This window comes from Erythrolamprus reginae, chromosome 12, assembly GCF_031021105.1.
Source record: "Erythrolamprus reginae isolate rEryReg1 chromosome 12, rEryReg1.hap1, whole genome shotgun sequence".
Taxonomy (NCBI): Eukaryota; Metazoa; Chordata; class Lepidosauria; order Squamata; family Dipsadidae; genus Erythrolamprus; species Erythrolamprus reginae.
Window position 1 is genome coordinate 18,754,740 of NC_091961.1, and position 22,577 is coordinate 18,777,316.

At 41.2% G+C, this 22,577-nt stretch overlaps 1 protein-coding gene across 2 annotated transcripts in view; it reads right to left on the reverse strand.

Annotated features, from left to right (window-relative positions):
* Positions 1-1,750: 1,750 nt before the first annotated feature.
* The window catches only part of SLC37A2 (solute carrier family 37 member 2), a 50,766-nt gene continuing 29,939 nt past the window's right edge, over positions 1,751-22,577 (reverse strand). The window contains exons 8-19 of one of the 2 annotated variants that reach the window (XM_070765029.1): positions 21,321-21,358; positions 20,781-20,948; positions 17,197-17,287; positions 14,907-14,969; positions 13,719-13,804; positions 12,543-12,591; positions 12,241-12,314; positions 10,483-10,561; positions 8,453-8,550; positions 8,086-8,150; positions 4,510-4,557; positions 1,751-4,092 (exon numbers count right to left, since the gene is read on the reverse strand). In XM_070765029.1, the coding sequence (XP_070621130.1) occupies positions 4,539-4,557; positions 8,086-8,150; positions 8,453-8,550; positions 10,483-10,561; positions 12,241-12,314; positions 12,543-12,591; positions 13,719-13,804; positions 14,907-14,969; positions 17,197-17,287; positions 20,781-20,948; positions 21,321-21,358 (830 nt within the window). In that variant the 3' untranslated portion in view covers positions 1,751-4,092; positions 4,510-4,538. The remainder of the gene's footprint in view (positions 4,093-4,509; positions 4,558-8,085; positions 8,151-8,452; positions 8,551-10,482; positions 10,562-12,240; positions 12,315-12,542; positions 12,592-13,718; positions 13,805-14,906; positions 14,970-17,196; positions 17,288-20,780; positions 20,949-21,320; positions 21,359-22,577) is intronic. The other variant, XM_070765030.1, reaches the window with a different exon arrangement.

Here is a 22,577-nt window from a genome sequence, read left to right on the forward strand (position 1 = left end):
TGTCTGTTTGTTTTTTCCTGTTGTTACTAGGAAATGCATTTAACTTGGCAACCTTGCAACAGCAGCCTAAAGTCTTTAAGACTGTTCTCGTTAGAGCAGTGCCCCCTAGTGAGTTTAGTCAGAACTACCAATCCAATATTCATTTTCTCAATTTTTTCCCCTTGCTATGCACTGTAATCTGGAGTTTGAACAGGAATGATTTGATTTGATCCAGAGTGTTCAGTATTGCCGTGAGATATTGAAGGATCTTAACTGATATCTTTACTTATCAGTTATTTATTTTGAAGGTGGAAGGACAAAAGTGAGGATGGTGCTTGTCACTCTCCCATCCTCTTGCCATTATTTTTTAAAAATAATTTTCTCCTGGGTCAAAATTTGGAAGGATCCTTCAGCTCCGAAAAGTCCTTTCTGGCACACTCTTTTTTTGAACTGGAAGCTGGTGGAAATATAACACAATTCAATGGATGTTTTTCTGCCCCAGTTTTTTCTCAAATACCAGAGAACTTCAAAGGCCCATTTTTTATCTAGGAGGTTTGCTTCAAATAAATGACATCTTAACAGTACAGTATAAGCCTTTGTGAGCCTCTTCTGCCATCTCCTCCTGGTCTTTACTGGTGGAATCAGGCTTAATAAAACTACATCAAGAACAAGTGTTACTCTTTCCAAGAAGGTGGATTCAATTGTGCCATGGGTTTGAACTGTGCATAAACACTATATTTTGCACTTATCATGTTGAATAACACCAGTGGAGAGCTGTTGGGTTTGATTGCAACCTTAGTTCTAACAAAACATCTCATCAACATTTTGGTTCTTTTAGGTAAAGGACGCCTTGAAAAGTTTGGTATATTTTCAGTCCATGTTAAAAATTGTATATGAGGACATAGTTCTCATTTGGTTATTATTCATGGGTTCCATTCTAATTACTAACAGTTGTTGTTCTGAACTTTATCAAAAGCAAACATCAAATACTAATTTCTTCCTGGACCCACTTTTTCAGTCATTCTAGAAATTGGGGCTACTTGGTTTAGGTGGCCCTAAATGCACTCTTCTCTGTAGATTAATGGGAACAATATTAGAAATAGGAAAAATGTTCTGACAGTGAGAACAAATAAACTGATGGAGCAAAAGTTGCTTTCAGAAGTTGTGGGAGCTTCATCACCGAAAGTTTTCAAGAAGAGATTGGACTGCCATCTGTCAAAAACGGTGTAGACTTCTGCTTAGACTAGATCAGTGTTTCCCAACCTTGGCAACTTGAAGATATTTGGACTTCACTTTAGCTAGATTATTCCAACTCCCCTTTAAGGAGAAATGTTCTCTTATAAAATGTATAATGCATAACAAAGGTAGCCACAGGGGATATCCAATGGTATTCAAGGAGTAAACAGACATTCAAAAGAAAAAGAGAGAAGGGTGGTTAGATAGCTCAGAGGCAAATCCAGGGACTGTTTACAATTCACTATTATCATTTTATCAGTGGTGGCTGGAACTGTTCACTGTAGAAATCAACTGCTGTGATAGCTATAGTCCAATAAGCCACTGTTTGTTTAACCATGGCTTCTGAAGCAATGACAGAATTCACTTAAAATGCTATACCCAAACTAAACCAATGATAGGCTTGGTATAATCTATGAATCAGTCCACTGAAATTAAAAATTGAAATACACAGACAAGTTAAGGAATAAGTCTGGTCTAGACTTGGCCATTAGCCTCATACCTCCGCAAACCCAAACAAAGTAGGCTACAAGATAAATAAAATTCATGGTGAGTCTTTACTTGTTACACGAATGGAACTAGTACATCACAAGATTTCATCACTAGCAAGTTCTTCTACATACAAGATGGTAAACATTACATAAACTATCCAGAGCTTCGTATTAATCTACTGTAAACCAGGGATGTCCGACCTTGGCAACTTGTAGACTTCAATTTTCAAAATTCTTCCCTTAGCTGGTTGGGGAATTCTGGGAGTTGAAGTTCACAGGTCTTAAAGTTCCTAAGGTTGGGTACCTTTGATCTAAAACCTATCAGAGTTGTTATGACTAACTTTTGCTACTGGAGTTCATGATATTTCTTATTTGGCTGAAATACTTTACAATTTGACTTGGCACTGTTGAACATACTCCCTTCTGAACTTCAGACACATTGCTCCTTTGATCCCTCTGCAGCTTCCTTGGTTGACTTCACTAATCTGGGGGGGGGGGGAATCCTAATTTGGAAAGGAGGATGAAATTCTCTTCATGAGGCCTTCTGTTGTGATTTGAGATAAATCTGAGAGATGGAGGGGGCCACTTAAAGAAAGAGAAGCAATAGAAACTGGAGTGCAATTTCTATTGTATCTCTTTCTTTAAGTTATTCCCTGAACCACTTGAAATCCACTGCAGTCCACTGAAAATACAATGACTATACTTAAGGAAAGACCAAATGCATCCCTGGCCAATTGATAACTGAGTTAAATGAAAGTACCCTGTATTAATTCCCTAGGAGAATTTCACTAGCATTTTCTTCTCCAGGGAAGAAAAATTCTTTTCCATAGCATTAGATGACAAAGTTTAACAAAAGCAGAATGGGGGCTCCACAGAGCCTTAAACAGAGGTCCCCAAATTTGACAAACTTGTGGACTTCAGCTCCTGAATTCGTGGAGTTAAAGTCCATAAGTCTTAAAGTTGCCAAGTCTGAAGACTTGCGTTCCTTCAGAACAAACTCTTAAGAAATCTCTGTGCAATGGATGATCTGAAGACGGGTGTTTTATGCTGGGGGGTCATTTTCAACAAATTCAAACACATCCCCAGAGGAATGTGGCGTGTCCCAGATCAGAATGAAACCCCCATTCTGCTGATCTGACTATTCTTCCAAACATTCAATGTGAATACTTTGCCATCCACTATCATTATTTGCCCTGAGACAATTTGGATAAAAAGAGCTTGCAGGAAAGTACGAGTTGCCCATGATGCCTGCATCAAGAGCAGCTGCTCTCTTATGTCGGTGTGAGATACGAAAAGAGATTAGACACACAAAGTCTCAAGTCTGGCTCAATGAAGATGGGTTGTTTTCATTCCTGTCTGTCCAAATTAGATCCAGTTGGTCCCAAGAAGTCTTGATCACACTTGACCGATTGCAACTGTGCAACTGCAAGCAGGGGAGGTTAGAATATTGAACAATTCTTCCAAAGAAGCCTCCTTTTAGTAAGAAGAAATCATTGCATTTCCAGTTGAAGATACTTCAAGGATTGTAGGAGACATAAAATAGGAATAGACAATGGGATGATTTGGAGTTGTGGAAGTGGTGTGTTGCTTCCTTCTTCCAAGATGTCCCTTAAATTTGCAGGTTCAATAAAAACAAATGCCTTTCTGAAACTCACCAGCCTTCCCAAATGTTATTCGCCTGTGCAGCACAAGTTTCTCTTTCTGAGTTTAAGGATCATTTATTAGCGCTATTGTAAGGCCGACCTGTGACGGCCTCTGCTCGTGGTATTATTTTACATTGCGCTTCATGTCCTTGTAGTAGAAATAGCTGTCATTAACACACAACCTTTAGTAAAAAAAAAAAGTGTTTGGCTTAAGAAGAAACCTCTTTTCCCTCGGTTGTTCTTGTAATTCAAATTAAACACTTGGCAGTGGTTTTGCATAAAATTAAAACATCTCCAAAAGTGTGTGTGTGGGGGGGGGTAGGACTGTGGAAGCAGCAGCAAGAGGACTGAAGCTTTTTCTTCCTCCAGGGGGGGGGAAATGAACCCGGGACTGGTTGTCTGTTTTTAATAACAAAAACAAAATGGAATGCATCTGGCAACCGATAGAAAAACAAAGGTCTAGGGACTCCACTTGGATCCCAAATAGGCCCATTCTTTTTCTCTTGCATTTCCCCTCCTTGCTTGCCAACGTCAATCATTTTAAAAACCGAAAGTGAAGCCAGTGATTGACCTGGCTAGATTTTTTGCAGGAGAGTTTAGTCTCTGGAGCACATAGGAGAGTCATTAATTCGTCCCACATGAGCTGTGTGGGTGGGGGGCAGCAAACTGACCCTCTTGGCAATGCTGTTTCTTCTTGCCTCGGTGGACTCCTATGGCCAGGCAGACCACATCAGAATTCTTTAACGCTGCAACACACAAGAGGATGCAATTAGAAATGTCATCATTCGCCCAGATTGTGGGAAAGACCTTGGGAGAACCTCTCAGGATCCCAACCAAGGCCAAACGGTGCCACTCACACGTCCTATTCAAGAGTCACCTCTGCGTTTTAGGCTTAAGGTTCAAAAGGCAGGAAAAGAAAATACAACAAGCTTCACGTTCAGTTCTTCCTCTATCAAGAAAAGAGTGCGGGAAGCCCAAGAACTCTAATCATTGTACAAGGCTCTTTCTCAAAAGTTTTGATTTTTCTCCACCACCACATACTCAAGAAAAAAGATTCCAAGAAGGTATAAAAGATCAAGAACATCTTTAATGATTGGAACCAAAGACACCAAAAGCCAAGAGACCTCCACACCAGGTACACCAGGGGCGTGAAACAGACTTACCGGGATTTATGGCCCCAGAGAATGGCTGTTCAAAAAATGGTGATTGACCTGCAAATATAATTAACACAAAATGGACCCAGGTATCTTGGAGCAAGATGGAAAAACGTATGCAGAAGATATTCAGCAGGATTCTTTGCTTGTAAAGTAGTGATTCTCAATGGTCATGCAACACCCATTGATCCCTGTCTCTCCCGGGTGCATTCAGTGAAGCAACGTCTTATAGGAATTTGCCTGTTTGCCAGAAATCTTGTGCTGCACCTGTTGGCTTGCTTTGGCAAGAGACCCTCAAAGACAGGGTCTTTCTTTTGGTGGTGCCTTGCTTGTGGATTAATTTAATACCTTAAAACCTTGAAACTTAAAGCTACCTTTTAAATCAGGGCATAATTTATTAAATGGGCCCTGCTTAGTAAATGATGCCATGATTTAAAGAGTAGCTTTAAATCAGATGTTCCTAGTCTGAGGACAAAAGTCAGTTAAAAAAAGACAAGGATAATATGCCATCCCTGTTTCTAATAACAGACTTAGGGAGTGAGTGCTGACAAAAGTGTGATGGGAACTGCTAGGTGTTTTTTTGAATCAGACAGTATAAAAATATAAGTAAGTAAGTAAGTAAGTAAGTAAGTAAGTAAGTAAGTAAGTAAGTAAGTAAGTAAGGAAGGAAGGAAGGAAGGAAGGAAGGAAGGAAGGAAGGAAGGAAGGTGAGCCAAAGCAAGGTTACTGATGAGCAAGAAGGCATGATCCTGATTTTGGAAAAATGCTAATTCCCTTTTCCCCACCCCTTTACTTGCAATCCACCTCCGAACCTCCAAATACACTTGGTAACCACAAATTATTTAGGAAAAATAGGAAACAGGACTAGAATGGAAAACACTTGGTAGTCTGGCTTGAACCATCTTAACACAATTAGGAGATTAGGATATAGACTAGAGCAGGGGCGAGTACAAGTGCACTAGAGTGCCTTCCGTCCCCTGTCCTATTGCTCTCCTATATCTCCTATACCTTTCTTCTATTCCTATATCTCTTCTTCTATTCTTTCATTGATATGTTCTATTCCTATATCTTCTTTTCTATTATTTCTTAGATATATTTTACTATGAGTATCTCCTCTATAACCTTCATCATGTATTTTACTATGTGTATATAGATATCTACCCACTAAAACCCTCATTGTGTATTGGAATGAATAAATAAATAAATAAATAAATAAACAAACAAACAAATAAATAAATAAGTGATGGCCAACCTATGGCACGGGTGCTAGAAATGGCATGCGTAGCCATATCTGCTAGCACCTGAGCCGTTGCCCTAGCTCAGCTCCAACGTGCATGTGTGTGCCGGCCAGCTGATTTTTGGCTCGCACAGAGGCTCTGGGAGGATGTTTTTGGCTTCCAGAGAGCCTCCAAGCAGATGGGGAGGGCATTTTTACCCTCCCCTGGCTGCAGGAAAGCCTTTGAAGCGTGAGGAGGGCGTAACACGAGTCTACTGGGCCCACCAGAGGTTGGGAAACAGGCCATTTCTGACCTCCAGAGGGCCTCCGGGGTGGGGAAGCTGTTTTCAACCTCCCTGGCATGGGTGTGGGCACTCGTGCATGCGTGATAGCGGGCATGCATGCTCTTTCAGCACCCGAGGAAAAAATTCACCATCACTGGACTAGAGCCTCAGGTACACCTAGTAAGATGTCGAAGGCTTTTGAAGTTCCTTAGTGTTCCTTTGATGGAAAATAGTATGAAAAGCAAAGGCCAAGCAAGAATGGAATATATATATAGTACATGATTGGGAAGTTTGATAATTAAATTGTCCATGGCTAAATATCTAATCCAAATAGGATACTGTCTTCCATAAAGACATCCCATGCCTTTCTTGGGAGGATCCAAGTTGAGAACCAGTGCTTTAAATTACTCAGTTTATTCATCTCAATTGTGCGCCTAGACAATAAACAATAAACATTCTTTCATAAGGTGATTTGTTAGCACACAAAGCATAATCATGGAACACTGATGATTGTTCAGACAAATTCAAGTCTGCAGTAATGCTAATAATTTCCCAAGATGTCTTGTATGAAGTTTTCTCAAGTTGAAATTCATTGAATTTGTTAATTTATTTCTGGGTGAACTAATTAAGGGGCTCTAGTAAAAAAGGAGACTGCACTCTCTGAATAGGCATGGTTTCATGTACACTTTCCCACATTCTTGCCTCCCAACCACTGGATTTTTAACATTCATCCCCAAACTATTTAGAATGGAAAGAAAATGAAGCTGTTGAGCAACAAGTTTGGAGTGATAGGTTTAGCAAAACTAACAACCTGAAATTGGTGACCTACTCAAATGAGTTCTATTCTGAATTCAACATGTTCAGGCTTGTGTTTAAAATATAGTAGCACATCTGACATCACTACATTGTGTGTGTGTGTGTGTACTATCAAATGTCCATGTTATTTCAGAGTTAGCCATGTGTTTCACTGGATGCTGCTTTACAATGGGCCAACTTCTTTCCTCATTTAGTTCAGCACTGCCTAGGCCAGAATGTCTCAAAACTTTTTGCCATTTTATCTCGCCATTTGTAACATTTAAAATATAAACAGGCTACCAGAAAGCATAATTTGCTCACAGAACTTCCACAACTGCATTGGGTTCAGAGATGCCACAAAACAGAAGGAAAATTAATGTGGCAAGGAATCATGTATTTGAGATTTGCACATTTTTCTCTCTCTCTATTAAGTAGGAAGAGAGAAATAGTGAATATATTCACACAAGTCATTTTGTATACAACATTATCAATGAGTTAATGTCAAACAAAAGCTATAATAACATATGATATAGTTTAAAGCAGTGCTTCTCAAATAGTGGGGCGGGCCACCCTGGGGGATGGGGGCGCGGAGCAATGCCATGGGGTTGTGTCCTTTTTTTTTGCACCAGGGAGTAGGGGTTTTTTGCAACAAAAAATAGCACAGAGCAGGCGATATGAAGTGCAGATAACAAACCCTTAGGAGACACCATAGAAAAATATTTAACAGGGATGAAAAGAAAGGAGGAGAGAGATGGAGATAATGAGACAACGTAAGTCTCCCGAAAGTTGATGAGGAAATATGACGAAATCTATGTAGCACTTGGCTTCACTGAGATGATGGTGGGAGACGAGGAAAGACCGGTATGTTGACTGCATCTAAAAATGTTGGCAGCAGACAGCATGAAGTGACATAAATTAAGGTGTCACTTAAACGTATTACACCCTAATCTCACTGATAAGCCGCTTGAGTTTCTTCTCAGTGAAAGCATGCCAAAATTGCAAACAACCATCCCGGTGGAGAGTTGGGGGGATGAGAAATGTTTGTTTCTTCCTAGGAGGGGGGCGGTTGTAACAGAAAATAATTGAGAAGCACTGGGTTAGGGGGACATTACAGATTTGGATATTGTTGTTTATCTCATGGCTAGAGGGTTAGGGTAAGGTGTCCATGAATTTGGAAAGCAAAATGAGATTCATAATGTCGAAAACTTAGGGAATTTTGTACTGGAACTTTTCCAAAGGATTGGAACACATATTATCAACATCTGGAATATGTCTTTGTCAAACACTTACCCTCTTTTTCTTGTATAGCAGCCACACCAGTCTCGAATTTCTTTGAATACCACTCGTGAAAGGAGCTGAAAGCAAAAGACATACTCAAAACTACTTTTCCCATAAATTTTGTAGGTCTGAGCAAAAGTTTACAATGGATTACACTTATCTGGTTTATTATAATATAAACATAAGGCATTCATGCTCCTCAAACCAATACACTGTCTTCTATTAATTGCTTCTTTCCAAATTTCGTGATGCAGGTTGGCAATTTGGATTTTTTTTTTAAAGTGCAATTGGAAGAAGAATTCACCTGCCATTCAAATTTAATTAAACAAATTTAATTGACTGCTAAGTGGGAGCAGAAAATTCCTGAAAAGGTACTTACCAGACACGCCAAAATATCAGCTGAAATCAACATGTAGAAGACATTGTCCCAGCCAGAGCTGGAGATCAAACCTGCTAGCAAAGGCCCAAGAGCAGCACCTGAAAACGGAAATCACAAAAAAGATCAGCAACTGAGGAGCCCAACGAAAGTCCAGCTTATGTCACATAGATCAGGGAGTCTCCAACCTTGGTAACTTTAAGACTTGTAGACTTCAGCTCCCAGAATCCCTCAGCTGGCTGATAAATTCTGGGAGTTGAAGTCCACAAGTCTTAAAGTTGCCAAGGTTGGAGACCCCTGATGTAGATGGTCCACAACTTCCAGGATAGTAGAGTTAGGAGTCCTTACTTAGTAACTGCCCCCAAGGAGGGATAGAAGGGGAACTGAAGTACCTACCGTGTTTCCCTGAAAATAAGACACTGTCTTATATTAATTTTTGCTCCAAAAGTTGTGCTACGTCTTATTTTCGGGGGGGTGCCTTATATTTCTCAAATAAGACAAATTCACAGGCGGAAAAGCTGACACCCCCAAGAAAGTGTACCGTATGGTACACTGATTATGGTACGGTACCTGTCAGTATGGCACCCACACACACAAACGACGGCACTTATATGGTACAACAGTATACTCCCGCTATTGCAGCTTCCGGCCACCAGAGGAACTACAGTCTACGCACTGTAGTGGAGACTGTAATGGCAGTGAGACAGCAGCAGACTGTGTCTGCTGTACTGGATGGTACAAAGCGATGGAAGGGGCCAGCAGGGGATGCCACATTATTAGGGTACTGCTATGGACAGCTTTGAACAGTACCGGTTTTTTTCCCACCGTACCGTATGTAAACTTGACTACACCTTATTTTCAGGGGGTGCCTTATATTAGCAAATTGTTGCAAAACCTCTGACATGCCTTACTTTCAGGGTACATCTTATTTTCGGGGAAACAGGGTAGCATGTGGTTACAGACCATGACATAAAGTGTCTGGTGGGTAGAGCTGTGAAGGAAACAATGGACAGTAATTTTTTTTTTTTGGTGAGGCCGGTCTTTCAGGGCAACCTGTCCTACCCAAATACGGGGCAGAGCACACGGCTTCCACTTTTGCCATTCAGCCCCAACATCTGGGCCTTCGCAAGCAGTCGCTTTTGCGGCAAACTATTTTGGTGCTGAATTTATATTTTACCAACAATTTATATTTATTTATATTTTACCAACTGCGTTTATTTCTTTGTCAGTAAAATATAAATTCAAAAATATAAATTCAATGGACAATAAAATGCTTTTGGGAATCTTCTTGGGGGTATCCAAACATGAGAACCACTTGCAGAGAATTACTTGGAAGCTTCAACTAGACAAGATAATGTGTTCAAGATGTGGTGGCAGGAAAGAGTGTAAGTCTGTGTGTCAACATACAACCCTGCATATGCAGTTCTTTGAATGTTTCTGGGACCAGACAATGTGGACTTTGTGCCAGCCATTCATAAGAGTGGATTTAAACCATTGGTTGGTTTCAAATTTTTTTACTACCGGTTCTGTGGGCGTGGTGGATGTGGGTGTGGCTTGCTGGGCATGGCAGGGGAAGGTTACTGCAAACTCCCCATTTCCTTCCGACCAGCTGGGTCTCAGGAGGCAGAGAATAGATGGGCGTATGGCCAGTCAGAGGTGGTATTTACTGGTTCTCCGAACTACTCAAAATTTCCGCTACAGGTTCTCCAGAACTAGTCAGAACCTGCTGAAACCCACCTCTGATTTAGATGCAAAATGGATCTCATTATATTAGCAAGGTATTGATAGTTCTTGACTTGCAACCAATTGCTTAATGACTGCTATGATGGACAGTCCTAAAGCTATTTATGATCCAGTTTTGATGTTCTGTCCATTTGAGTTGTAATTCGAGGACTACCTAATTATTTAAGAAGTACTACCTGTCCGAAGCAAAGACTCTTGGAAAGAGTAAATATCCATTTCTCATTGTTATGATCCTTGCAGAAGATCTTTATTAAGCTCAACCAGTTTTTAAAATGCAATTGGCTACTGACCTACAGATCCTGTTCCATCAATGATGGCTGTGACTGTGGAGAGAGCTTTCGCATTTCCCTGGAGACTTTCATGAGTACCCTGGAGGGGACAAAAATATATATGAATAAACAAATAAGCAAAGGAAAAATAGTGCTTGAACAGATTATGAGGAGTGTGGTACATATGCAATTTCACAGAACTCAAAAATGTCTTATATTTTATCCTCCTGATTTGCTCATGGATATAAAACAGCTTTAGTTTACTTCAGGGCTGGCAAAGGAATGCCTTCTAAATCCTATATGAAGGATTCGGGGGGCTAAAAGATTGCTAAGGATTATAATTAGTTTATTACATAGTGTAATATCTTTGATTTTCTGTGTTTTGTCTTCTAGTGACAATTGCAATTCTTGCTGCAATAAAAATCAGCTAGATATTTATTAGTTTCAGCCAGAAAGAGGAGTAAAGATATTTTTTTAACATGCACAGTTACTATGGAGAAGGGTTGACCCATGGGAGAATCAGAAAACCTTTCCAGAATATCTGCTGGATAAATAGAATTGCTTTGAATCAGCTCTCTTCCAAGTTTTAACTTCTCTGAGTTGCTTTAAGCCAAGAATTTCCATTCTCCTGAGATTCACTGATCCAAGGTGTCGTGTTTACACTGGATGGAAAGAAATGTTTTAGCTGTGCCCAAATAAATGAACCACTGTGTTATGCACGTAAAAATCTTATTCCAACGAGTCTGTTCAAGGCCAGAAATATTAAAGAAGATAAAATACCAGGTATTTTATCCATAGCTATGTATATCAGGTGTCAGGATATTTGACATTTGATGCCTAATGAGGGATGGACTACACATTACACATATGTGAAGTTTGGCCGCCGTTTTAATCTGTTAAATTACAGTTGTGCAAATTAGCACCTCCTTCCTGGGGAAACTGAAATAAAACCCCACAAACGCACGCACTGCAGGGCTGCAAAACTGCACCCGAGTGAATTAAAAGTTGCATTTTGCCAGTGTTGACTCAGATGGCAAGCCAAATAGTAGTACCGTGTTTCCCCGAAAGTAAGACAGTGTCTTACTTTCTTTTTACCCCCAAAAGCCCCACTACATCTTACTTTCGGGGTATGTCTTACATTGGAAAAAAATTGAAAGGGTCGCGTTCCCAAAGGCATCTGCCCAGAGTCCAGAAGGGCAGCCGCGGGACAGGAGCCTTGTGAGCCCTTTTCCAAGTTCAACCTCAGGGCTCCAAGCGGCGTGCACGCGTGGAGCCACAGACGCGTGTCGGGGAAGCGTGTGTCTGGAGGGGAGGAGCCGCTCTGCGCAGTTGGGCAGCCCCACCTGCCCGCCGGAAAGGAGGCGGGGGAAGGAGGGCGCAGCTCCGGCCGCTCGCCTCGGAGCTGGTTGGCCTCGCTGGTCGCTTGCAGCCGAGCCTCGGCAGGACTCGGTTGCTGGGACGAGCGCCTTCGCTGCAAGCCGCCGCCCGCTCGGCTCGCTTTGGACCAGCGCCATCCTTCGCTTTGCCAAGCCGGGGAAGAGGCGGTGGCGCCACGGCGAGGCGAAGGCGAGGGGCGCGTGGGGAGCTTGGAAGCGACGTCATCAGGCTCCCCCCCGGCAATACCCCCGTGTTTCCCCGAAAGTAAGACATATGTCTTACTTTCGGGGTACGGCTTATATTAGCCGACCCCCCTGAAACCCCCGATACGTCTTACAATCGGGGGTGTCTTACTATCGGGGAAACAGGGTAGGAGTAAATAAAGAACATGTTCGTCCTTACCAAATCAGCTGACACAGCGGTTGTAATGAGAGCATAGGGTCCGTTGACAAGGCCACCACAGATAATGAGCATCGCTAAAGTGGGGGAAAGAGGAATGTCAGCTCTACAACCTAACCAGGTTATTTTTCCAGCTAAGAACAGGTAATCTTAGGCTTATGAACAAAACGGCTATCTGGATCCAAACAATAAATATTGCTCTCCAGGTCAATGTAACGTGAGAACCAGTCCTGATTTTCTTTCAAGAAGTTAATATGCATTTGTAGCAAAAAAATATAAATATCCATAAAGTGATGCATTCTTACCTATGGATGTACCTAGTCCATTTTGGCCAACATAGTTGTACAAGAAGAGCTGGAACCAAAAGCAAAGCAACAAGTAAGAATTTATCCATAAAGAAAAACACACCAGGAACCTGGAACACAGCATCCGTCTCAAATGGATAATAGACTCTTTTTATAATGCCAGTTATTGTTGATAATATCATCTTCACAAACTATCTGGGACTCTTCGAACTTTCGATTATCATAGAATCATAGAGTTGGAAGGGACCTTCAAGGTCATCGGGTCCAACCCTCTGCTAAAGTTGGACAGGGCCTTAAACTGTGCTTAGCTTGTTGTACAATCCCAGCTGTTCTGCCGGCGTGTTTTGACTGCCCGTAATTACAGGGTAATTAGGCCAGGAAGACAAACACCACACAATAAAAGGAAAACCCAAAAGTTTTTATAAATAGAAAAACAGAAACAGCTCCCTTTTTAAATGTCAAAGGGATTTTCTGGTACACACAAGGCACAGGTTAAATGCAGTCCAATTGCTCACCCAATAACTGGGAAATTGAGTCCAATTCTAAAGTCCAGAGAGTCCACACACACAATCCTGAACAGCACAAAAACCACGATCTTAATGAAACAATGAATCAGATAAACTGCCATGAGTCTAAAACACCAGGCTGCACTTTTATCTGTAGCAATAATTACAGCAGCCCTGCCCAACCACAGGTGGCCTCATCCTTCAGTTGTTGTCTCCTATGCATCACTCTACACATGCGTGGATGTGTCATTAATTCTTGTTCAGAATCCAGGGATGATACAGATGATTGATCTCCTCCTGGGCTGTCTGACAAACTCCTCTCTTCCCTGTCACTCACGCTTCCTTGGTCAGAGGAGGCTTCGTCGGCAGATTCCATCGGGAGCAAAACTGGCATGTGGATGTTTCCCCCACCTCCACCTCCACATTCCTTGGGGCAGGAGCTGGGCCAGAGCTAACCACAACACCAGCCAACTATGACTTATTTGGTAAAACATGTGATGAGATGGAACTATTTACGAACCATATTGTAGTGTATCAAAGCTGACAGTGAAACGTTCACTTAATTCAACCAGAATACTGCATGAAGCTAACAATCTCCTTATATAGTTACTCTTCCCAAAAGGATAGAGAAACCCCTGAACCTGAAGGTGTTATGGGAATATTCACTCACCATGGGAGCAGCCAGGATAAGCATTGCACAGCAAGTGGTGGCTCTGCCACCAGTGTAGTCTGAGACGAGGCCAGCCACGATGCCCCCTGCAGAACAAAAAGTTATGGTTTCACAGTAGAAGGTGGGAAGGCACAGGCCCCTTACACAAAAACCCATTCCAGCTTTCCTTCCTTCAGCTGCCAGAGCTGCCTGCAAAAAATGGAGTGGCAGCAGAAACATAAAGAAAAGTTTAATTGCTGGCTGACATCTAGTGTTCACCCACATTTTTCCAGCCAAGATTTGGTGGCCTTACTTTCATTTCAGCAATCTAAAGTTAAATGCAGGGAAGGAGTTTGGAGCCAAAAAATGCTTCATGGTCTGAAAATCATTGAAGAATCCACCCAAAGATTGCAAATTCTTTGGGTGGAATTTGCACCCAAATGCTTCCTACCCATGCCTGCTCTAGATCAGGGCCCCCCCGACCTTTTATTTATTTATTTTATTATTTATTAATTAGATTTCTATGCCTCCCTTCTCGAGGTGACTCAGCACAGCCAAATTCATAATTTTAAATCCCATGGACCCTAATTCATTATTTTAAGTCCCGCAGACAATTAATATGATTTTTTAAAAAAAAGATAAATATATTTGTAAAATAATGATAAGAGAACTTCAATTTTATTAATATGAAATGCACTTTTTTAACGTAACAAAATTATAAATGTTAAATTATAACAAGATTGTAAATGCTTATTTAATCATAACAAAATCTTTAAAGGTTGTTTAATTGTAACAAAATTATTAAAGGTAGTGTAATTACCTTTGTAACAAAATTATTAAAGGTAGTGTAATTATTACAAAATTATTGAGGCTTATTTGATGGCTTGCTGAAGTTGTTGGGAAAGTCAGTCCCATATTCCAAAGCTGTAACTGTGGTCTCTCCCCTCCCCTCCCCTCCCTCCCCCTCTCTTCCTTCCCTTCCCTTTTTTTCTTCCTGTACTGGATTAATTGCTCTCAGCTATGTCTGGCTCAGGGACTAAGATTTCTTCATGGACCACCAAAATTTTCTCACATACCACCAGTGGTCCACAGATCACAAGTTGGTGACCTGTGCTCTAGACTGTCAGTTCACAGCCCCAATGCCACCCCTTTTCCTAGACTCTAATGCAGAAAAGAAATGAAAGCTCCAAGGAAATCAATCCAACATACCAATAATGCCCCCAACATCAAACAGAGTTGACATATCTCCAGCTTCTTTGGCACTTAAGCGAGCTGCAACGACAGAAAGGAAGAGGAGTAAACTTGAATGTATGACAGTCAATGACCCATGGCATAGAATGTGCTTTGTTGGGCTGTATGTAGGGTGTAGAATGTAGGATTCAAAGCGGGAAAAGGTGTATTGAAGTAAGCAGCCAAGTCTGACAAATATTATGTATGCAACCAGTGTTCCCTCTAATTTTTTTTTTGGGGGGGGGCGGAAAAGTATAGTGTCTGAGTGGCAGTCCCTTGGGGACTGGGTGGCACAGAAATAATAAACAAACAAACAAACAAACAAACAAACAAGTAAAAAACCCACCCTGTTTTAGCTCAGAGAATTTCAAAATAAAATACTGTACTATGTGTCTATAACAGTGAGCTCATAATAGGGCAACTCTATCAATATCAAAATGCCACTTAAATAGTTGAGCTACTTTCAAACTAGATTTTGATTTTCTTTCTCTCTTCCTTACTCCCATTCTTTTTCTTTCTCTTTTCCTTCCTCTCTTTTTTCTATCTGTTTCTCTCTCTTCCTCTCTCTCTCCTTCCCTCTCACTCTTTCCCTCTCGGCTTCTGGGCAGGTTTGGAAAACTCTGAGTTGATGATGATTTTTAAGTGAGCGATTGCTCACTGCTCAGCTTAGAGGGAACTATGATTACATGCATAAGAACTAGTGTTGGGCGAACTGAACTTGCAAAGTTTGTGATCCTGCCGAACTTTGCAGTGTTCGGCATGCCGAACTCGAACCCGAACTTTTAAAAAAGTTTAGGTAAAGTTTGGGTTCGGCATTCGCTTGAACATCGCGAAATGCCGCTGCCCGGGAGGAGAGTAGGGAATCCCATCGTGGGATTTCCCACCTCCTTTTGCTTGCGGTGCTGCTAGTAAAAGGAGGTGGGAAATCCCACGAAGGGATTCCGGGGGCAGGGCTTTGACGTCACAGAGACTACTTCCTGGCTGGCCGAAACGGGGAAGAAGGAGTCTCCATGACATCAAAGCCCCGCCCCCGGAATCCCATCGTGGGATTCCCCACCTACTTTTGCTTGCAGCGCTGCTGCGGCATCCTTTTCTGTAAAAATAAAAGGAAGCAAAAGGAGGTGGGGAATTCCCCACCTTCTTGTTTATTTTTACAGAAAATGACGCCGCAGGGGATTGCTGTTGCTCAGGTTCAGGTTTGGGGAACTCACCTGAACTTCACGGCAAAGTTCGGGAGAGTTCGCTGAACCCGAACTTTGTTGGGTTCGCCCAACACTAATAAGAACCCAATTCCTCAAATGTCCAATTTTTAAAAAACAACATCTTCATTAACGGTATTGGGAAAACTACTGTTGATAACGGGGAGGGGGGTTTGTTATAATTTAACTCACTGCTGGTTCGCTTCCTCTCGTGCCACGTGGCCATGCCGTGTGGCTGTGCCACGCCGTGTGGCTGTGCCTTGCGGGCATGTCTGCGCTTTGCATGCACACATGTGCACTGGCAAAAATTCCAAAAAAATTCCCACCCCCCCAAAACCCAAAAATAAGATGGCGACCACATGCATAGTGCCAGAAACTCGGCTTCTGCACATGCTCAAAAGAAAGAAAAAATTAAAATATTTTGAAAAAAAGATGGCGGCTGCCATGGACTGGCAGCGACTGAACCGGTTCCATGACAACATTGTAACGTTACCAGCAGGTCGTTACCAGTTGCGGCAAATCGGTCCTAACCGGGAGGAACCCCACCTTTGCTTGATAATTTGAAGAGTCGTGGCCATTCAACCTCAACAATAGTAAATCTCCAACTTATTTTGATGTAAAAAAGCTCTGTGTGTTCCAAAATAGTTGATTTGAAAATCTTTAGCACCCAAGGAAACACATACCACCAAAGCATTAGTTTTCTCATGCAATGTTCTATTAATGTGTTGGCCAATGTTCTTGGGAGAGGTTGGGTGCAGAATAAGCAAGAGCATACGATAATTGTGGCAGAGTCTGGAATTTTCCATGCTAGGAGGTAGACCCTGCAGTGAAGTTTTTTTCCCCCTCTGAATTTCTTAATCCTGATTTAGAGTTGACACAACAGCTTTCAAGGTCCTGCATTTGTGCCATTAAATTTCGCTGGCATGCAACTGCTGAAATTTGATGTGTTGGACAGCTATGTGTCAAAACAGTCCCTGGAGACACCATAAATCAAACTTGCTCAAGTAGGTCAAAACTTCCTGGACCAGAATTATCATTTGGGGATCCAAAGTAACTTGCTCCTGACTCACCAACATTCACGATGTAGAGCGGCAACCAATAAAGGAAGGTGTAGCTGACGAGTTTGGCAAACAGGAGGCAGAAGGAAAATTCGATCACTCCCTGCAATGGTGAGAGAGACAAAGAGAGAGGGATTAGTCATCCGCAAATGCTCAAAATCGGTTGGGAGTTTGGAAAAAAGCAAGAACTGATCTAGAACAGAAGATCAATGATCTAACTTTCCTGATTTCCTTCTTAACCCTGCTGTTCTGTTCGGGTCTATTTGACCCGAAGCCAAGTTTGAGTCCCTGTAAAAAAATTTCCCTGCATATCTGAAACTTGAAATTTCATGACTATTCATCATTTCAGGGGTTCTCTCTATGAGAATTTTTTTGGGGGGCTGGGGGGCTTAGTTTTTGCTGGGCAAAAAAAGTTACAAATCTTCTGTTCCCGGGTCACCCTGACCCGGACCGAAAACTCTTCATTTGCAGTGCTTATGTTTGGTCTTTTTGAAAGCTTTTTTCACTTGGAAAGTAGTCTGAACATTTCTGCACACAATGATATGAAAATTGAAATGAAAAAAGTAATTCTTATTGGTTTATTTTGCTGATATAATGCACGCCCCCCCGTTTTTGTGAAAGTTTTTTCAATTTATGGATAGTTTTGCTTGCAAAATGCATTCTATTTTACTGAAGTTGGTGTGGGATTGGTAGCTTGAACATTTCTGAATATAAGAAAAATATAAAGGAACTGAACAAAATGATTCTTACTGGTTTTTTAACATCAGAAATAAGGCCTCCCCTCCCCCCTCAGCTGCTTGCAACCATTTTCACTTTTTATTTTTTTATGCTCCAAATCCGAAATATTCTTTAAAATCTTAGGCATTCATTTACTCAATTTAACAATGCTGACCATCAAAAAAATATTTGTGGGGGTGGGGGAAAAATTTTTTTTCTGGGCAAAAAAAAAGTCACACTTAGTCTGTTCGGGTCATATAGACCCGGACCAAAATGATTTTTTTTAGGCACTTGAATTTGGTCTTTTTGAAAACCTTTTCAACTGGAAAACTAGTTTGAACATTTATGAACATAATGATATGAAAATTGAACTGGAAAAATTGAGACTTATATTTTTATTTTGATCAAAAAGCCCCTCCCCCCATCCTTTTTAAATTTTGTGTCAATTTCTATTTTTTAAGGCTACAAATCCCTAAGGAATTTTCCCCCAAAAGGTTTGATATACTAAATTGAACATTTCTGAATATAAGAAAAATATAAATGAACTGAACAAAATGGTTCTTATTGGTTTATTTTTGCCACAAAAGGGCCACCCCCCCTCGGCCTTGTTGTGTGCCATTATTGTCACTGTTTATACATATTTGTCTAGAAATATTTGGAATATCCTTTTGAAAATCAACCACATTGTAGCCAGAGAACTAATTTTATGAAACAAATCCATTTTACTAAAAAAAAGTATGTAAGTTTGAAATTAACAGCATAATTTTTATATAAATTGAAATAATTGAGGCATACTTTATGTGCAAAATAAACCAATATGCATCAACTTTTCCAGTTCAATTTTCATATCATTATGTTCAGAAATGTTCAAGCTACCAATCCCACACCAATTTTAGTAAAATAGAATGTATTTTGCTAGCAAAACTATCCATAAAGTGAAGACTATTTAAAAAAAACTGGGGGGGGCGTGCATTTCATCAACAAAAGAAACCAATATGCATCAATTTTTCCAGTTCAATTTTCATATCATTATGTTCAGAAATGTTCAAGCTACCAATCCCATACCAACTTTAGTAAAATAGAATGCATTTTGCAAGCAAAACTATCCATAAATTGAAAAAATTTTCACAAAAACAGGGGGGGCGTGCATTATATCCGCAAAATAAACCAATAAGATTTACTTTTTTCATTTCAATTTTCATATCATTGTGTGCAGAAATGTTCAGACTACTTTCCAAGTGAAAAAAGCTTTCAAAAAGACCAAACATAAGCACTGCAAATGAAGAGTTTTCGGTCCGGGTCAGGGTGACCCGGGAACATAAGATTTGTTACTTTTCTTAAACAGAACAGCAGGGCTTTGTATTTTAAGTTGAGTAACGAAAAATGGGTCTTGCAGGCAATTTATTTATTTTTGCTACAAGATGCTCTAATTTACATCAGGACAACCACAGAGGAGAAGTGATGCAACCTTTTGCCCTCCACGTTTCCCACCTCTGACCTGCACTCCAGCTCAAAGAGAAAGTTGATAAGAGTGAATATCTTTTTTCTTCCTTTTTACAACCTTGTAATCCCTTATTTCAGCTTCGAGTTATGGCAACTGGATGGAGATAGCATTAACTGGCTGGATACTCTTCCTGATGCCCACGTGGAGGCATAGAGCAGGTGAGTTTTTTTGGCAACTTTAAGCCTGGCAGACTTCAACTCCCAGAATTCCCCAGCCAGCTTGAAGATCTCTTGCATAGAAAAACATCTATCTCTGCCTAGAATTGAACTCTCAACCTTCCAAGTGGGAGGCGAATATCTTCACCCCTAGGCCACTGTGCTGCTCACTGAGAGTGAATATCTTATTTGGTTCAAATATCATCACTAGCACTGCAGTTGCTATTAGATCCGCTGTACCAAAGATGCTGGCACGATTCTTTTAAATTGGTTGCCTGTTGGGAATAATTCCAAGGAAGAGAAAAATGACGGAGGGATGAATCTGTAGGTGGAGAGAAAGGCTAAGCATACTCCCTTGCACTTGGTTTAGACCAGGGGTAGGCAAAGTTGGCTCTTCTATGACTTGTGGACTTCAACTCCCAGAATTCTTGAGAAAATCATGCTAGCGCAGGAATTCTGGGAGTTGAAGTCCACATGTCATAGAAGACCCAACTTTGCCTGCCCCTGGTTTAGACCAAAATCAAACGGTCATCCTTAGATGTTCTCCATAACCTGGGGAAGCAAATGAAATCCCCAGATCATGACATTAGCATGCAACTGTTTTAACTACATCGTTTGCATAATGTTGTCATGACATACTGGTCTCACTTTGATGTAATTGTGGATTCTAGGTGGGTGTAAATCAATGATAGGTTGCTCCAGGTTCATACCGGTTCTTAGAACCTGTAGTGGCGGCGGCAGCAGGAGGCTCCGGCCACCTGCCCAGGACGCTTCTGTGCATGCAAAACCCATCTTTGCCGCCAGGCTTGGGGCTTTTAGATCTTCCCCCTGACCAATGAATGTTTTCAGTATGATTGTTGAATGATTGGTTTGATAGTTTTTCTTTTTAATTGAATTTAATGGTTGGTTTAATGTATTATTAATTGGATTCATGTTATTGTTCTGTTTCTGTACTTGCTGTGAGCCGCCCCGAGTCCTTGGAGAGGGGCGGCATACAAATCCAATTAAATACATCCAAATAAATAGATAGCAAATGAATGAATGAATGAATGAATGAATGAATGAATAAATAAATAAGTAAATAAAATGCACAGAAGTGGCACACGCAAACCGGTGGCAAAGTAATTCAGAACCCACTAGTGGTCTAGATTGCCATCCACAAGTTCAAAGTTGGACATCCACTCCTTTAGCCTTCCCTTACTGGTAAAGAGTGCACTCACAGGTATCTTGAGGGCATCAATGAAACTGATGGCTTCTCGCTCCTCGCCAGAGTCTTTGACATGTTCCGCCATGTCAATGATGTTTTCTCGGCTGTTGGTAGAAACATTCAGGCTCCCGTCACTGATGGAGTGTCCTGCTTCCAGACCTTTCTCATTAGAACTGGTCTCCTGGAGAAAAACAAACACATATATAATGGGCAGTCTTCACAACTGTTTAGTGACTGTTTGAGGTTACAATGGCACAGAAAAAATGACTTATGACTGTTTTTCTCACTTATGACCATTGCACCATCCCCAAGGCCATATAATCAAAAATTGGACACTTTGGACACTGGCATGTATTTATGGCGGCTGCAGTGTCCAGGGTTTGTGTGTTTAACTTTTGTGACAAACAAAATGTATTTTGTTATTGTTAGTTGTGAAATTATGTCCGACCCATCGCAACCCCATGGACAACGTTCCTCCAGGCCTTCCTGTGCTCTAATCATCATCTGGAGTCTATTTAAGTTCAAAATGTATTTATTCCCAGATGAAACTTACATGGTGAAGTGGAGGGCTGCAGTCAACATCTTCTGGATCTGAAAGACATAGAAACAAAAAGCCTATTTCATTTCAAATTCATGATTTCTCCAACAGATGGTAAAGTAGAGGCTGCCAATAGGTGCAAAGGTACATATGCAGAGGTGGGCTGCTAAGATGGAACGGTGACCTGTGCTCGCCCCCGTGGCTCGGAGTGCTAGCAGAGTCCAGCACAATTCTGCTACCTGTGTGTCTGTGCGCAATTTTGCTACCCGCCCAGATGCAGTAGCAGAATTGCGATGGACTCCTCTAGCACTCAGAGCCACGCGGGCGAGCACATGTCACAGTTCCACCTTAGCAGCCCACCTCTGTACATATGGTACATATGGATATGATAAATAATCAACAACAAAGTCAATTAGGATTTGGGTGAGGCCTCTATGAATTTGGACAGCCAAATGGATATTGCCAATGGATTAGGAGTGCGTCGTTACACTTAGGACGGCACTGAGTTTTGGAAAATCCATTACAGTAGTCCCTTGCTATATCGCGCTTCACCTACTGCGGCTTCACTTCATCGCGGGTTTTCAAGAAATATTAATGAGAAAATTCATTCGCGGATCTTCGCTGGTTCGCGGGTTTCTGAGGAAGTCGATCGGCAGATTTAAACAGCCCGCGGAACTCGATCGGCAGGTTTTTTAAAAAAAATATATCTAAAATTGTAAATACTGTATTTAAATACTGTAACTAAAATAAATACTGTGTGGGAAGGGTTTATAAACACTTAAAACAATGAAAACCTACCAAACAATTACAATATAAATACTTAAATAAGTACTATCAGTCGATAAATTCCCCATCGCGGATTTCACCTATCGCGGCTGGGTCTGGAACGTAACACCCGCGATAGGTGAGGTCTTACTGTATCTACCTTTCCTGGTAAACACACAAGAAATTCTCACTGGGGAGGGGGAGGCAAATCTATTTATGATTAGAGTTAGGTCTCCATGAATTTGGAGAGCAAAATGGAAATCACCAACGGATTCAAAGTGCATGGGTATGCTCAGATGGGCACTGACTTTTCCTGCCTGTCTTACTTATGTTTCCTGGTAAAATACATGTATAGAAGTAATTTTCTGGGGAAGAATGCAGTGATGTTGTTACTTGCCACTAGGTGGAGACAGCCACTTAAACAAACGTGGCCCGTGAAATAAGAAATATTAGAGGCCCTCATTCAACTAAGCTGATCTCATTAGCACATCATCAAGATATTTCCCC